Source organism: Triturus cristatus, chromosome 3_1, assembly GCF_964204655.1.
Source record: "Triturus cristatus chromosome 3_1, aTriCri1.1, whole genome shotgun sequence".
NCBI lineage: Eukaryota > Metazoa > Chordata > Amphibia > Caudata > Salamandridae > Triturus > Triturus cristatus.
In genome coordinates, this window is record NC_140583.1 from 453,697,252 (window position 1) to 453,715,663 (window position 18,412).

General features: G+C 43.0%; 1 protein-coding gene across 2 annotated transcripts in view; it reads right to left on the reverse strand.

Moving 5' to 3' along the window:
- Positions 1-18,412, reverse strand: part of LOC146860396 (glycine amidinotransferase, mitochondrial) — a 204,402-nt gene that overhangs the window by 11,791 nt on the left and 174,199 nt on the right. For both annotated transcript variants that reach the window (XM_085644262.1, XM_085644261.1), the window contains exons 4-8: positions 10,730-10,920; positions 9,538-9,675; positions 8,153-8,317; positions 7,974-8,037; positions 7,773-7,889 (exon numbers count right to left, since the gene is read on the reverse strand). In XM_085644262.1, coding sequence (XP_085500388.1) covers positions 7,773-7,889; positions 7,974-8,037; positions 8,153-8,317; positions 9,538-9,675; positions 10,730-10,920 — 675 coding nt within the window. The remainder of the gene's footprint in view (positions 1-7,772; positions 7,890-7,973; positions 8,038-8,152; positions 8,318-9,537; positions 9,676-10,729; positions 10,921-18,412) is intronic.

Sequence of the window (18,412 nt, forward strand, 5' to 3'; positions counted from 1 at the left end):
GCCAGAAGGGGATACATACCATTCATAAGGGCGTTTCTTTGTCTGTCTACTTGTTCTGATTTCACTCGGATACCTTCCTCAATTAATAGATTTTCTCGAACTTTATTTGAACTTTCTTTATTCCTTTCTTCCTGTCTACGTGCTTTTTCTGTGCGTCTATGAGATTCTTTACGCCATAACTCAACGGCGTCTTTCTGTGACTGTCTGACTTTCCTTTTCCATAACTCTTCCTCGACTTTCATGATGCACTCTGCATCCCAGGTTCCCGCTGCGGGCCACCTCTGACTTTCTGGTAATCCCTTGGTGTAGTCTACCCATAAATCAAGAAATAATATAGCGTCTAAGCCATGTTTGTGATACATGAAGTGCCCTGGAGTGTCCCTAGGAGGAATAGGGACGGCTTCTTCGAGAACCCCTTTTCTAGTAGTGATCTGTCTTAATTTCGAAAAGAGCGGCATATTGACAACTGATCCGATACTTAATCTTGAACACACTTAATACAAAAGCACAATAATGAACAACCATTCATACCACAATATGCAGGACGTTTAACACATTAAACATTAAACATTAAAACATTTTTAACCTTTAAAATAACCAACAATGATGATCGTCTGCATAACTAATCACCAAGCTTAATTCTTGACAATAACTAGATACTTCGGAATACTTGATATACTGCTAAACAGTACAGATACACTGCTAAAACAGTGCAGACCGGATTTGTGTACCCAAACCCGTCTTGACCGGCACAACCTATGTGCACGTCAGAAATGCCTCCCCAGCAATGGTACTCACCGGGTAGCTTCGGAAACGGAAGGCCTCGGTAACTTGAACTTGAACCGGACTGGACTCGACTCGACTCGTCGGACACTGGGCTTGACTTCGAACTGGTGGGTCTCTGTATACCTCGGATCTTGCTCTCTCAGCTAGGCTCTGGTCGGGATACTTCGCACTTCTCACCGCCTCGTCTGGGTGTTGATGGCAGTCTCAGTCGCCCCCGCTTGACCGGAGGGAGATACAGGAAATCCTGCTGGTACGCGTTATTGTCCGTCCAGCTGTGGCAGGAGACCGGGCCTGCAACTCACCGCCGGCGCGTGAGATGAGAAAGTGTCCCTGTTCGGGCGCCATTCATGTGGTAAATAATTTTCCTTTACCTGGACTTAATTTGATACAGAAACATAATTAAATAGCTCAGTAAAATGAGAGGCAGAATCCGTGGTATTAGAGGTTCGGAATGGGCTTTATTCCAATGATCGATTATAATCGGTTGCTCCAAGTTCCATCACCACGGAGGTTCAGGAAGTGAAGTACATACTTTATTGACAAGAAGTAACCTTTATAGTACATACATTACAATGAAGCGAATGCAATAGGCGTAACAATTGATAAGGAAAATGACGATTTATCTGCGTAACCAAAAAATGGGTGTAATAAGGAGTAAAAAGGAACATAATTGGTTATGATGTCACATATAGGTGGATCTATAAGATAATACTTGGCATAGATGCGCGCGCAGCAGTATGACGTGTGATTGACGTGCAACTAGGGGGTGAAGGGGACTTGACATTTAGCTCTACATGTGGAGACAAAAAGTCTGGGGGGTCAAGTCAACCTAATCCCAAATCATATCTAACATCCTATGTTTAAAGAACTATGTTATCCACAAAAGAAGGACTCTCGGACAGAATCTATTCTATACTGACTGTGCGTGCGTGTACAAGCGTCTAAGTGTCTACACTGAAAGCGAGGGGGTAGGAATATTCCATGGTAACAGGGCTATGAATTACTTGCATGAGGACAGAGAAGTCGAGCCTTTTGCTCGGTAGCTGGAAGAATGTTTACTTAAACTACTAGACAGGAATGCATCGGCTGAGGGGGAAGCAGATAACTCGAAGGCGAAATACAGTTCTTGGCAGAGAATAGGCTGATGTCAGGCTTCGTGAGCCGCGCAGAGAATGAGACAAAGTTCATGGTCACAGATGCAGGCTCGAACTGGAGTTTTCAGAGGCAGAAAGCAAGAGGAGTTTGATGACAGAATCAGGGCCTACTTGCCTGGACTGTAAAATGGCATAAGTGAACCATATAAAGCCGGTGGCCTTTCATATTTAGGAATGGAATATCCGGCCTATTCATGGCGGATCTGACAGAGGGCATGTTGACGGTGGACGCACATGTATTTGCGTCTTCATAACTGGAACTGGAGGGAACATACATGTACTTGTGACATGCACATAGAACCGTTGGGGTCCAAGATAGGGGACATAACTGATCGGAAAAATCCATATTTCCACACACTAAACAGCCTCTTAAAAAAGACTAATGCCTAAAGAGGGCAGAAACAGCAGTACAATTCAGAGGATGGCAACACTTTGTGGGTCTCACAGCTCTTCCAGAGTGAACACTGTTAGAAATTTGGGTTACTGGTTGACTGGGGTATCAGCCCTGGTCAAGCAGGAACCACAATCCTAGTCAGGGTTAGGGGCAGCCAAACCCTAAATTAACTTGTGCACACCCTCTGGTAGCTTGGCACAGAACAGTCAGGCATAACTTAGAGGCAATGTGTAAAGTATTTGTGCAACACTTTAAACAGTAAAACAGTGAAAACATCACACAAAAAGGATCCCACACCAGGTTAGAAAAAATAGAACTGAATTTAATAAATAAAACAAGACCAAAACAACAAAAATCCAATGAGTAGAACTGGAATTATTGAAGTTCAAGGTTTATAGTGAAAAACTGCACCAAAAGCTGAAAGTGCTATATGGGATATCTGGTCGTGTTGGAATGGGACACAGTCAGATGTTAAGGCCGGGGCGCGATAAAGCGCAGGCCGTCTACAGGACCCAGTTTCCCGCTGGATAGAGTACCTTGAATCCTGGTTGTGGAGCGTTGTGTGGATCCATGTCCCTGAGCCGAGGCAATGCAGTAGTTCAGATGCGGCAAGGCTGTGGTAAAAGGTTCTGTTGCATCGACATTGAGGATTCCGTCGACGGAGCTTGCAAAGCGAAGACTTGTATGGGGATGTGATGCGCAGCTGAGGCGTTGCATCAATTTCGATGAGCAGTGAAGCTACGATGCGTATTTTTGACGCAGTCGCCGAGGCTGCTGTTGACAAGAGATGTGAGGGCCTCCGCTGGGGAATGCGGGACACAGTGGTGGTTCCAAAGGTGATGAGTCAGACCCAAGATATGGGTTGCGGTGGCAATGCAAGTCTATCGCAATGGGTCCAATCCATGCAGCAGCAGCGATGTGCCGCTTCTGCTCATGGATGTGCTGCTCAGCCAAAGGAATGCGTATGTTCTGTTTGAGGATGTGTTGTTCTGAGAAAATGCATCGATTTCGCTCTTAAGCACCTTCCAGCCCACTTCCAAGGGTTCAAGCGTTGGGTGCGACCACTTGGCAGGGAACACTCACAGATGGCAGAGTCCAGGTGCAGGGATTGAAAGCCTCTTATGTCCTTGAGGATTCAGATCAGGAGGCCAGCAAAATAACCCTTGGAGTCACTGGGTTCTGGGGTCAAGAGATACTGGTTCAGTCCTTCTGTCTGAGGCAGGAGGGCAGCAGCTAAGCACACCAAAGTAGGAGTCCAGCAGACTGGCAGTCCTTCAGTTGCACAGCAGTCCTTCCTAGCAGGATAGGCACAGGTCCAAAAGTGTATTGGAGTGATGGTGTCTGAGGTCCAGTACTTATATGCAGTGATGCCTTTGAAGTGGGGGAGACTTCAAAGACAAGCCTTTGAAGTGCACACATGTCCTCCCTCCCTGCTCTGGCTCCAGACTCACTACAGGGGGAAAGGCAGCCCTTTGTGTGGACACAGACTATTCAGGTGTAAGTGAGGCTGTGCCCAGCTCCCTCCTCCCCTCCCTCCAGAGATGGCCCATTGTGACACACCTAAGCTCCCATTGAGTGTGGCTGTCTAGGAGAATACACAAAGCCCAACTGCCAACTATACCAGCCATGTGATTGGAGACAGGTACCAAATGGCAACTTTCTACAAGTATCACAAATATCAAATGGAGAGTGGATCACTAGTCCCAAAAGAACCAGGGTATGCAAAGACAGTACTGAGTACTGTTAATAAACCCTCAATCACATATTATAGAGATCGAATTAGGCGGTATATTTTCGTTCTCCGCTTCGTTGTTATCAACGTGACAGCATCATCATTGGGTTAATGCAATGCTTCCTCCACCCGGAGGTTGTCCCACTGGTTGTTTCAGTAGTGATCGCAGAAATATAAAATATGCGAGTTTTTAGTGAGGTGACATGTGGTGAACAAAAAATAGAAATAGTTAAAAATCTCGTAGAGCCAGCAAAATGTCTTTAATTACACTGGGTTTGAGATGGTTTTAAAAGTTCTTCGGTGTGCACTCAAAGACTAGTTACGGTCTAGTGCACTATAAAAAAGTGTCCATAAAAAAGGTCGACATGTTTCAGCCCTTTTCAATGCCCCGAAGGGTCAAGTGGGCTTTCTTCAGGACCTAACTGAGTGAAGGAGACCCTAGTATTCAAGGGGTCTCCAGTGAAAAAGAGGAAGGGATGAGACATTTATAATCCCACGTATGTCTGTTCAATTTGAACCTGTTATCCCATATTGTGGGCTACAGCGGGTGCTTAAGAAGGTCGCTCACGCTCTCTTCGGCGTGGGTACGTGACCAGTGCTGACTCTGCCTTCTTTGACCCAGTAATACCGGGTCAAAGAAGGCAGAGTCAGCACTGGTCACGTCCCCACGCCGAAGAGAACGTGAGCGACCTCCTTAAGCACCCGCTTAATCCCACGTATGTCTGCTCAAATTAAACAGACATACGTGGGAAACTTGAACCAGTTATATCTTTCCAATGTGACCTTACGGGAGTTATTGGTTTTGCGGTAGTGAAAAATGAATTTATGGGTTTTTCACTACTAGTATATGTAAAACTTAAAAGTACAAGTCCTGCTTTTAAATACATTGCACCCAGCCCTCTGGGGCTGTCCTGGGCCTACCCTAGGAGTGACTTATATGTACTATAAAGGAAGGTTTGGGCATGGCAAAAGGTTTATTTTGCCAGGTCGAAATGGAAGTTTAAAACTGTACACACAGGCTCTACAATGGCAGCCCTGAGAGAGGGCTACTTAAGTGGGTGGCACAATCAGTGCTGCAGGCTGACTAGTAGCCTTTTGTTTACAGGCCTTGGGCACATGTAGTGCAGTTTATTTGGGACTTATAAGTAAATAAAATAGGCCAATTTGATTAAGAGCCAGTATTACTATGTTTAGAGGAGAGAGCACATACACTTTAGTACTGGCTGGCAGTGGAAAAATTATCAGAGTCCTAAGGCCAGTAAAAACAAATAAGTATAAGGAAAGCAAAATGTTTGGGGCGACCCTGCAAAAAAGGCCATTTCCTACAAATACCTAATGGCTCATCCAGTTAAATTTTTACTGCAATCTGGTAATCGCAATATTTCATTAATAACTATACACAGGAATAGCAGTATTAGACCGAAAAGAAAATAAAGCTGGTCTTCTTGTACTCTTCACATATAGGCCTTGGAAGCTGAATTATGCAGTCTCTGTATCTATCTTGTGTAAATGTGAGACCACATTTGCATCATACGAAACAAATGCATGTGTGTGCACTGACAAAGTTGACATCTTGTGAAAATGCATACAGCAGAACCTTGTATCTAGGTCCGTGATTTTCACAGCCTCAGAAAAGTGCTGGAAAGCCGAAGCATCAATATGCAGCCAAGAGATGTCCTTGGAGGAGAGTGCTATGGAGGTGAGAAAGCTTGTTGCACTGTACTTCAAACAGTTGTCCTCAGAGAAGACCACAAGAATACTTGAAAGCAGAAATTCCCACAGAGGTCCTCATATAAGAGTGCAACAGAAATGGAAAACGTGTTGCACTCTACTACCAACAGTGGTCCTCACAGAAGAGTACAATGGAGATGGAGTGTAATTGAAATGGAAAGCTGCAGTTGTACTATATTATCTCAGAGGGCCTCACAGAAGAGTGCAATGAAGAATGAAAGGTGGGTTTGCACTATAGTACCAATAGAGGTCCTCACAAAAGAGTGCAATCGAGATGGAAAGCATGTTTTATTATTCCACCAACACAAGTCCTCTCAGCCGAGTAAAATGGTTTCATAGCTCTTCCTGGGTGTATACTTACATTTTAGAAGGCTGGTTTATGCAAAAGGCACACAATGTTGACATCTTGAGAAAATACATACAACACTACTTTACACCAAGGCTCATGTTTTCCTCAAACAAGCGCAATAAACGGAATATTAACTTTCTGGAAGATCAAATTTGCCATACACCGACTTCCACTGTTAAACTTTCCCTCACTTTTTAGGAATTAGGATGTGCACTCAAATACGTAATGCCAGCTGCACAACTATTCAGGGATCACTCTACTATTCTGGAATTTGTGCACACAATGAACACATGTAACTGCAAAACCAGAGTATCGGAAAGAAGCTCTAAGCTGCTGCAGTAACTCAAGTCGTTACTAACGGTCCCTCTTAAGTCAGATACAATTGCTTGAAATGTCAGTAGAAATTTGAATATACACTCTTGCTACCCAAATGCTTTGTGCTCGTTTATCTACAGGATAAATAAATAAACCAAAGTTGGTTGATATTGATGAGTCACATTGCAATTTACAATAAATGTTTTGCATGTTATGGAAATTGTTGATGACAACCTACTATACAAAAGTATTAGCAGTTGCTGGTAAGTACAAGTGTCCAAAAAGACCTATTGTTGGGCAACTAGTTTTGGGGTGCCTGTATACATGTGCAAGAGCAAAAAGCAGTCACTCAAAGTAAAGGCACCCAAATGCTGACGTTAGCTTATCCACTAATCTATACTTTATGCTTTGGTGGGAGGGAGCATTATTTGTGAAGCATTTGAATAGACAAATGGCAAGAAACTGTTGACTAAAAGTCTCTATATATGTATGCACTCTTAGGAAAACATGAGGTTGGCCAGACAGTGAAAGCTAGATCTAAAAAAATAAAATAAAAGGGTCTTGGACAGAAAAAGGAAGAGTGACAATTAAGTACGGGTAAAGCCAAGCCCATTTAGGATCAGTGTGGGCAGTGCAGATGGGGGGGAAAGCAGACTTGCTGAGCCTGGTGCCCTTTGCTGCTGTCAAATGCAATGTTTCTACATTATCCAACTCCTCATTAACAGGACTTACTCTAATTTGAAATGTGGAGTATTAAAATGCATTCTGCAGGATTTCTAGTTACTCAACATTTAGGCCTGGTCTTTTCTTTGGATTATCAAATATTTCTATACTTAGTCTTGATTAATTTCCTGTGAATTCTATGGATCTTTGTGTGTTGATTCTTTTCACTGATTTTCATTTAGCTAGAAATGTCAGCAGTACACACTACAGATCACCATCTCCTGCTACTGCAGATAATGTTGCTATTCATGAAGCAGTGCAATTTCATCTACAATTTGGACCTGAATAAATGTGTAGTTTCATGCTACATGAACAAATCTTGGTCCCTATTCGATAATCCTCCTTGATACGTATTTCATTATCTTTCTTAGCGCCTCGTGAAGTTGTTTTCAGTGGGGATTATTCTCTAACTCATTGGATATTTGAATCAATTTCTTCACATTGCCATGCACAGTTGTAGACGTTTGCCATCTAAATGTCCCTTTTAATTTACAAAACTATTTGGATTTCTTGATGTGTATACACAATATTCAAATCTGTGCAAAGGCAGGTGCAAGTGTGAAAACAAATATCAGTGTCACTAATTACCTAATTTTTCAAACATCTGATGGATCGAGTGCTCGTTGGCTTCCACCATCACACGTTTTTGATCAAGCATTAAGACGTTCATGGAGAGCCATTTGGATGCCATCCAAAGTGGGTGATCTAAAACCAGAATAACAGAGATGCTGATATGGACTCACTAAACAAATATTTGGATTTAACATTTCAGAAGTAAGCAAAGAATACCGTCAGGAATAAGGGGGGTTGGAGGAGTGACTATAGTCCAGCCAGCCTTCTTGAAGAGGTCAATCTAAAAAAACAGCCCAGAAAATATTAAGCTAGTTGACAACTTTAAAAAATATTTATTCTTCACTGTGATTTAATGCTGCACTGGTCTTCAATTAATCTAAGGTGTAAAGCTGTACCTGGTGGCAAGGACGGTCTGGGTTGGAAAGTACAAGGCCAGGTCCAATGATGTTAAAGGTGCCATCAATGTGCATTGGGTTAGGATCCTTAAAAGAGATGATGTGGACTCTGTACTCTGGAGCAAGATGTCTTCGCATCCACTCAATGCCCTGGTAATTTGTAACCTAGAAGAAAATGTATTTTTTGTTAGAATTCAAAAGTCCTGCTCAAGGTATTTTGATAAATGCTCTAAATAGTGGAGATCAACTCTTTCAGCAACTAATTTTTCTTTCTCTACCACCCACTTAATAATGGTCTACTGTGAGCTGGTGGCAGTGCCCAGCACCAGAAGCACTTTCAGGGACTCAGTGCAGAGACTGAAAAGCATGGGAGACTGGCCTTGACACAGGTATGGCATATTCTTCCAGACTAATTATCTGTGATCCATTACACAAGAAGAGGGAAAACATGGTCAGGACCCTGGTATCAAGCTCCACGTGGGAACTGAACATGACCCAGATGATTGTGTGTATCGAGTGGAGCTGAGAAACTCTGGAGCACCAGATAATGAGACTTTAGCACAATTCTGTATTTGTAGGAAGTCATTAGGAACCCAGAGGCAGGTTCACAAAGATGTATTCGTGCATATAAGGCTGGAAAACAGGTTGAGATAGCATTTTATGTGTGACAACCCCTTTTTGTATTTCACAACACTTAGGTACTCGTAAAAGGATTTACTTACAAGGAGTCATCGTATGAGTAAATATCCTGTTGTGGGTGGGAAGTTGGAGTTCTGGTGTGTCGATGAGCTGGGTGTTTGAGCACCCACAGTCATACATGTTTATGATTCACGTTCGTGTGTTGTATGCACAAACCATTATCTGACACCTTCCCATCCTGGTAATGGTCAGAGATGGACTCCCGTCAAGGGCTGAAGTAAATTCATTTTTAGAGAGGAAAGGGGAAAGATAGCCGCCAAATGCCCAGGCCCCCCCACCCACCTCCCACCCCCGAAAATAGTGGGAGTGTAGGGGAAAGGGTTCCTCCAAGGGAAAAATGTTTGCAAGCATAAATGTGTGTATATTCTTGAAGGTAAAGAGAACTTAAACGTTTTCTAGGAGAAAATCTAGAAACCTGACTGTCATGTTATTTTGTGTAATAATTACTTTTCTTTTATCAAGCTTCGCAGAGCTGCAACAGTGTTTACTATCACTAACTGAAAGGTACTCAAGTATTACTTCCGATGTAGATCTTGCACATAACCGATAACAAAAATAAATAACCTTTTCCTCACGTGTGGTTGACAATTTCTTTTTAAATAAGCAATTGCAGTGTGAATCTAGCACAGACAACATATAGAATTTTTAACTATTTTAAGGAACACATAAAAACTTTCGATTTCTACCTGACTCCTTTGTGCAAAAATGTCTCTTCCAGCTCTCATAAAATCAGCAGCATCAAAACACGGCTCAAACTCGGTTGTCACAAATTTTCCCTGAGCAGCCAGTTTATGCCTGTCTTCCACAGTACGGATTGGGTAATCCTGGAAATAACAAACGGGTAAACACAGTTAGTGAAGCATAGACAGTGAACGAAAAAACGCAAACCTAGCGCCATGTTTTAAAGGGCACCAAGAGAAATCGGAACACAAGTATAGCATAATATATGCTGTAATAGATGTTTTAGGCCTGGATTTCTCAGAGAGGTGATGACTGGGTCACGAAAAGTGAGGGTGTAGTCACGAAATTCAAGGTCTTCAGTAAAAAGTGAGCTATACTATTAGTGATTTAGCATAAATACCACGGGTTTTATTAAACCGTTCCTCGTTTATATGCCATTTAATAGTGTTAGTGCTTTAAAGTAATTTCCATAACGTGCTTTAAACTACTGCACACAGACTATAAGTCTTCTTAGTGAGAGAAAATGGGGCCAGAGCCCTAATACTTTTACTATAGAATTGGGATTTTTCTTCTAAACAGGAAACAAAGTACAAATAAATCTCGAAATAAATGTAGCTTCAGACAAAACAAATATTGGCCGGTTTAAAAGAAAGCGATTAGGACAGTTAACATTTGTATGCAACATAATAACAAGAAATGTTTTTTTGCTTTTTTGACATGTGAAGAGATTAGCTTTTCTGGGGGTTACGGGGGACTTTGTGAAGAAGCATGGAAGATAGTCACCCGATTTATGTGAAAATCAGAGAGCACATTCGAAAAGGAATAAAACGTAGTTCTGAGCGCGCTCTTAAGGTTTTGTTTACATTACTCTGAAAAGTGCATTATAACTCTGTAATGAACACATTAACAAAAAAAATAATCTTACTTTATAGTGTCCCATGCCGGTGATGCAAGGAGAGTTGAACCCAGATTGAAGCTGGCCTTAGATCCAGGCTGCCAAGGATAGTATGGTCCAATTCTGCTCTTTTACTCCTTTCCCGGACATTCAGGGACGTTATTAATCCTAGACTGCGACGCTTAAAACCCAAGACTGTACATGCTAGCAGCCGGTCACTGGTAAAATCACAAATGATCCAAACTGTTGCATGTATGTAGGCCAATCATCACCACACACATAAATAGAAGTAATTGGGATACCTGGTCATAAAGTTCATCAGCCATTGTGGGCTTTGGTGCAGTGGTCCATTTGGCACCGCGGCGAAAGTATTCCTTGATAAGAGGTCTATACGCTCTGTATTCAAAGAAGCGAGCACGCCACGCCATAGGTGCCTCAATTATTTCATTTCCAACCACTAGTAGAATGTCTCTTGGCATTGCAGCATAAAGGCCTGTATAAAAAATATAATACTATTTCAAATACATGGGAATAACAGCATGTAATCACATCATAAAGCGCTTTTTCAATAAGGGTTCACTGTTCCTTAAGACCAGGTTTTGGAACTCTACTTCCTTGAAATTGACGTTTGAGCTATGGTGATGAATATCAGTGCAATGGCATTTCTCCGCATTTAATATAACCACTCTTCAACATTTCCTTGAATGCAGCTTCACTTCATGGATAATTCATGGTTCATACATAGCACCCAGGTGTTGTGTGCAGAATCTTGGGATTCTTGGCATGCCCACAACTGTATTGGTGGGAAGAACTTTCTTAGCACTCTTACAATTATGAGAGAGGCCTTCGAGAAGAAATGCAAGACGCCTAACTTCTACCAGGTCTACCTCTCCTCGCTGAATCTTTCTCCCCATTTTATGTGCCAGCATGTGACCTACTAGTAAAGCTGAGGTATAAAGATAGATGATAAATAGACAAGACTTAAGATCAGACTGTACGATTGATGCCTTTAGAGTGAAAATACAATTTCAAAGCAGCCCCTGCCATCCACATGAATATGGAACGCACGTTTATGCTTTAACCCCTTGTGAATGATTCCGCATGTTCTCCTCATGTCCACTTTACCAGTATGTGAGAGATCTGTAGCAGCAATCATTTGGCTAGTATCTTTTCGTAGGTGCCACTCTATATTCCTTCTCTTCTTTCCCTCATAGTTTCATTGTCTACCAGCTACAAATATTCCAAAGTCACCCAAATCTGAAAAGTCTGAATGGTCCAAACCCAACATTGATAGATCATAACCTTTGCACATAATCATCTCTCCTCCATCCTCATCCTTCTCAACCTCCAAGCAGTCGATCATGATGTGCTATTCACAAATGTGCCAAGTCGGGCATCACTGACACTGCACTCTACTAGCTTTCCTCCTACAAACTGGATAAATGGTGCTTGCAAGGAAATCTCAAGGATTCCCCCTTTTCCACGCGGAGGGGTACTGTAGAAAAGTGCCACTTTTTAGCATGGTTACTCCCACTTTTTTGCCTGGTTTCCGAAGCTATTTTGACAGAAAGGACACTGGGCTCCTGCTGTCCAGTTGCCATGTTCCAGATCTCTTTCCCAAAACTATACAATTGTTTCCCCAATTGCTAATACCTTTGTCACCCCTTGTACGCCCATAGTAAATGGTACCCCTGGTACCTAGGGCAAGGAGACTAAAGAGGGTCTCTAACAACTGCAGCATGATTGTGCCACCCTAAGGGACCCTTCAGCATCTACATGCAAAGTGCCATTGCAAACTGTGTGCCATCGTGCAGAAAAAGTGAAGACACAATATGGCCCCCCTCCTGTGTGCCATTCCTGCGGACATTGCATGCAGTATAGGTAAGTCACCCCTACAGCAGGCCTTACAGCCCTATGGCAGAGTGCCCTTTACTACATGTGTGGACTAATGTGTGGACTAACCTACATGAGCAGATACGCAGAGAGTCTTGTCACTTGTGAGATGAGCACCAAAACATTGGTCTAGCAGTGGAAATCAAAAACTGAAAATATAAGAAATGGTGAGCAGGATCTAGCATGTTCATTACTAGGCAGAAAGCCTTAAACCAAGACTAAATCACTCTGATGGATTTACAAAAGCCTGTGATTCTGGACAAATCACTTAATCTCCCCATGTCTAACAAAAATTAATGTGTCCTCATGTAACGCAACTGGTCCTTATGTAAAGAGCTCTGATACCCGATACCTTTGGGCCAAGTTTGCGCTATATAAAACTGTAAAAAAAAAATTATAATAAAAAACAAGCATTAGAAATGCAATAGCTATTGACATGGTAATTGGCTATGTCTTTTACATATGTATTATGGAGTGTATGTATGTGGCATGTAGTGGAATTATGTGGGTTGGATTGATTTTTTTGTAGTTGGGTAATTGTGTGGCATGGAATGGTGTGGAGTTGTTTTGTGTAGTGGAATTATGTGGCCTGGGGTGCTGTGGAAGTGTGTGGATAGTAATTATGTGGTATTAAGTGCACTGGCATTATGTGGAGTGGGATTGTGTGTCATGGAGTGTAATTATATGGAATGGTATTTTGTATTGTTGAGTGGTATATAGTGGAGTTTAATTATGTGGTGTGCTGTTGAATTTTGTGGTATAAACTTGAATTATGTGTTGTGAATCAGATATATGTGGTGTGTAGTGGAATTGTGTTGTGGAGTGGAATTATGAGGTTTGGCTTTGAATTATGTGGTGTGGAATGTATTTGTGTGGAGTTGAATAGAGTGGCATGGAACAGTGTGGTGTTGAGGGTATTCATGTGGAGTGTTGCTACATTGCATAGAGTGTAGTTTTGATGAGTGTATTTATGTGGTATAGAGTAGAGCGTAATTATGTGGCCAAAATCACTGATGATTGTTCAACCACAGCGCAAAAGCCTAAACTGAATCCAGAGTATGCAATTCAAATAACGCCTTCTAAATACTTTTCCTGCATGTTTAAAATGAGGAAATGGCACAATATAAGCTTGTTGTATTTTTATTTCCATTAATAAATGTTTTTCTCCGTAAAGTGGATCTGATTGGAAAACCAAAAAAAGGCAACTTGTCCCACACACCCTTGGGTACTGAACATATCATGTTTTGCAAAAGTTGAAATTGCAGCACTGAAGCCCATAACTGCAAACTAAATACAGTATAGAGTATCCAACCATGCTGCGCAAAAACATAGCATGTGTTTACCATGTTCAAAAGGAATACGTTTTTTAATTTGTACATGAAAAATATTTAAACCTGCTCTTAAAGAGAATGTGTGGAGCATTCAAACACAACCAATATTAATTTTCTTTTTAAGCTAAAGCCATCATTCGTGCTGTTTTTACAAGAAATAGAACACATTTCCAAAAAAGTTGTAAAATAATGCAGACCTATAAACTGATTTTTCTCTAATATATGTAAACAGTACAATCATGTGTTTAAATCCACTTTATCTTGTGTTTGATGGTGTAGGAGAGTAGGATCTGCCTCTTATGGTTACCCACACTTTTTGCTGCTGTAACACTGTTTTTCGACTTTAGTCTGGCTGGGGCCCTGCTATTCAGGGCCCCAGCCTAGCTGCTTCCTATCTAAATTGATTCCATGTACCATAGGTACATAACAGATTGGATTCTGAGGTGCCCTTATAAGTCCCTAGTATATGGTATTCTATGTACCCAGGGCATAGGTACCCCAGAGGCCTACCAGAGGCTGAAGCATGTATTATGCCACCCCTAGAAAGCCCTCCAAAATGACACCACAGGTCTGCTACTGCAGCCTAGGTAAGGTGGTGCATGCACTCCTTACTGAGATATAGGTTCACTATATCTCACCTGTCACTGCACATAGAAACCTATCAGTCACCCCTATGGCAGGCCTTATCAATCCTGAAGGCAGGGTGCTTGGTTTTGTGTGAGAGGGTGCCCAGGCATGAGCTGAGCCCCTCTGCAGCCTTCAGAATCTCTTCTACGGGGTTGTCTGTGATGCAGCCTGACCATATACTCTTAAGTGCATTATAACCAAACGGTAAAGGCTAACTTTGGACTGGATGCACGGAAACATGTTGTGTTTGGTGCCAAACACCTTGGAATCATACCCCCACACCAGTAACCTGTGTGGGAGTATGATCCCACCCTTCCAGAGGGAGAGACATGACAGCACCTGTATACCCATTACCAACCTAAAAGAGCCCTGGCATCACAAAATGGATGCTGAAGACACAGACACGAGTCTGGCCTCCTGCTGCTGACCAAAACTCCAGCAGGGGAGGCCTGGACAATAGGTTTCCTGTCACAGGGAGGTGTCACCACCTCCCAGACAGGCTTCAGTGTATTGGGGCTGGGTGGGTGCACTCAGAGTGCTTTGAAGTGCTGCACTGGGGGCACATTTGGTGTCCCTGTGCATAGTCCAGCTCAAACCGGTTCCGGGGCTACAAGCCCCTGCTCTGGTGTGAAACTGGACAAAGAAATGGGTGTAGCCACCCCTCTTTCCAAACCCTCCCATAGATGGGTCCCCTGAGTTAGTCCAATCCCTTCCTTGGGTATAAAGGAGGAACCCCTGGCAACAGGATTTTAGATATCCCTGGACGAAACTCTGCAACTGAATCCTGGAACTTTGATGCTCTACTCAAGACTAGAGGATGGAGGAAATCTCCCTTGGGGTCAAGGAGTGACTCCCCTGCTTGGCAGGCACCAACAAAGCAATTGTCGGTCTGCATCCCTGAAGCTCCCGACGGACTCTGAAGTATCTGCAGCCCAGGAAGAGGATTTCCAGACTTCTTAGAGGCCGACCCGAGTCCCCAGCAAAGCAGAGACCCGCAGTTCTCGTGAGTGATGTGGAACCGGAACTCCTGGACACTGTGCACCTTTGCAAGTACATTGACTTCTCGATGTCTCTTGAAGTCGTGCTTTGGGTTACTTATAGCCCAAGCCCCGAGCACCTTTTGCACTGAAAATTGTGAGCCTACACTCCACGAGTGCTCTGTGAGCCCGCTTCCTGCATTTCCACTCGAAGCCCCTTCACGATCCCTGGTCCTTCGACTGGTGGGTCCCTGTGAAGGCAACTCTGATTTTTCTTGGGCTTCCCTGGTTGCTCCAGATGTGCCCTGACTCCCCACCACGTGGTGAGTCCCTCAGACCTTGCTGGTCTGCACCGAAGCATCTTTTTCCTTTCTGAATGGGTTGCTGTTGCCAAGGCTTGTTGTCTCCAATCCGGGCACCGATGCTGCAGCACTCGACATCCTTTGTGGGACAGCTCGAATCCAGCTCCTGGTTGTCCTTGACACCTCCTGGTCCTCCTGGCTGAAGAGTCAAGCTTCACCTTCTTCACCTGAAACACCCGACATCGGTGGGCATTCGTCTATCGTGCCCTTGGTCACTGGCAAGTGACCCAGACTCTGTCCCCTCTGCTTTCAGGTTCTTCACATCTTTGATCCAGGCTTTGATCTCTTCGGACACTTCGCATCTTCCCAGCAGCGGCACTTCTTCGCCAGCTTCCATTGAAAACGACGACGCGACCCGACACCATTTGACACCTATGCACCCGGCTTCCCTGGGTGAGGTAACTCGAGTACTCGGGTGCTCCCGTGGGTATTGACCCTAGAACTGCCTAAGTCCAAAAGGGTTTGGTCCTAGTCCATCTCTAAGTGTCCTTAATCTTTAGAAAACTAACCATGACTTTCCCCATAGAAGCTAACGGGAGCTCGCAGCTGTATTCTCACACTGCACACGGCCCCTGTGGGTCCCCTGTGTCACTGCCTTGGGTGGTTCCTTGGGGTCCCAGTGATTCTACAGGCTCTAGGCCTTGTGTCTAGTTAAGTCGTGGTTCTTATACCACTATTTTAGTATATGGTTTGGCTCGCCCCTAGGGCCTAACGTGTATTTCGTGGTACTTTACTGTTTATTTGAAGTATAACTTATGTGCTTTTGCCTCTAGCCTCATAAAGAGACTAGAGGGGTGTGTTTAGTAATAAATACATATATTTTATATATATATACCTGGTGTGGTTTCCTTTCATTTAGCCATTCAAGAGATTATAGACTTGTAAAACAAGCTGCTTTACATTCCTTCAAGACTTAGCCTGAAGGCTGCTCTCCATAGCTACCACTAGGATAGCTTTCAATAATAGTTGTCTTTAACCTATCATCAATAAGGGGTTGTTTGGACTGGTGCAAGGTGCCCACTATAACTAGTGAACAGCATATACCAGGCCAACTTCTCACAGAGGGTTCCTAGTTCAATTTTCCAAACGATAGGAACGTAGATAATAAATAGCTTCCGATGAGGCAGATTTTTTTTTGCTTGCGAAAATGTTTTCCACAATCCCAACACAATTGCCTCTGTGCATGCTGCACGCCGGCCTTCCTGAAAGAGCACCACCAATTACATGATTGCCTTTCAAAATTCAATGATGATTGGCCCAAAGTTTAAAAGTCAGTATACATGTAGCAAATAACCCATACCTAGAATGTAGAAAGACAGTCTTGATGCATAGGGACATGGAGATATAGGGTTATAGTGAGAAAGGGGCATAGCAAGGAGGACTGAGGGACAGCTGGATAGCAGGCATAGAGAAGTATAAGTAAAGATAATGGATACTGAAAAACATTTATGAAGGTCACTGAGAAACAGGCTAAAGATCAACAGAGAAAAGTGAACCGAAATATAAAGTGAACGGAGGGATGTGTAATACAGATAGAACATTTATAAAGCGGCATGGAATAGAGTGCAACACAAATTGGAAGTATAATTGCTACTAGAAAGGTAAAGTGAAGAGAAAGAGACAAAGTATAATGAAAGAGAATTAGAGAGAACTGGGTAAGCGAGACCGTTACCGATATTTGAAGAGAGAACTGAGAGGTATAGTGAATAGAGAGAGAACGAGTAATGGTATGTAGTACAGAAGAGGTATACTAAAACAGCAAAAAAGTAAGGTACCCTGGCAGACAGTACTGCCGGACGGGGAGGGAGTCGCTTGGGGCAGCTGGGAGAATGCTACTTGAGCTGCCCCCTAAGTGGCACAACACCAGTTGTCTGGTAGGTACAGGCACACCAGAGCCAATGACAACTGTGAGCTGATGTGGCACACCATGGCATCAGCAAAGAAATATATATATATTTTTAAAACATGACCAAATGTTAAAGTGGGTTGCACTACAATTCAAATCAAGGTAGTTCAACGACAAGAATGAAAGAAATCACCTTACTGCCTATAACACAATATTACAAATCAGCACTCAAAACCATGGAAACTGATTTTGATCAATGCAGCCATCCTTCCCCCAAAAAATATTCTGCAGCCTAGAATGTACCACCACTGAGATGCCAAACTCACAGGTCTTCTTTGGCAGCATTGCTGACTGGCTTATCTCCAGAATAAATAACAACAACCGCAGCAGTGGCCCATTATCAAACGAGCTGCAACAAGATAACTTTCTCTCCTCATGCTTTTTCTCTGTTTAGATGGCAAGCATGCGTAAAATAATGATCAACAGATACAAAGCAGGAGCACATTTTAAAATAACCCCGTCTCTCCAACTTAGTAAATAGATGTGTAAAGCGAAAGTAGCCCATGCGTCTAACAACCTCACACCAGTTACAGTAAAAAAACTTTGTTACACAAACTCTTTGCAAAAACTGAATAACTGATAATTGTGAAAAGGAAAAAATGTTGTAAACATATGTTTTTGAAGTTCCAAAATGTATTTCTCGCAGGCACGTGTCCTCTTTAGCAGCACTCCTCAGCTGGGCCAGGCGCGTAGCCAAGACCTTCGCAAATAGTTTAGTATCGACATTCAGCAAAGAGAGCGGTCCATAAGAACTGCACTCCTCTAGTACCTTACCAGGTTTGGGGATAGCGACCAAAATGGCCTCTCTCATAGATTGTGGCATGTGGCACGTGACACACATATCGTCAAACAAAGCCGATAAATGCGGGAGCAGCAAGTCTATAAAGGA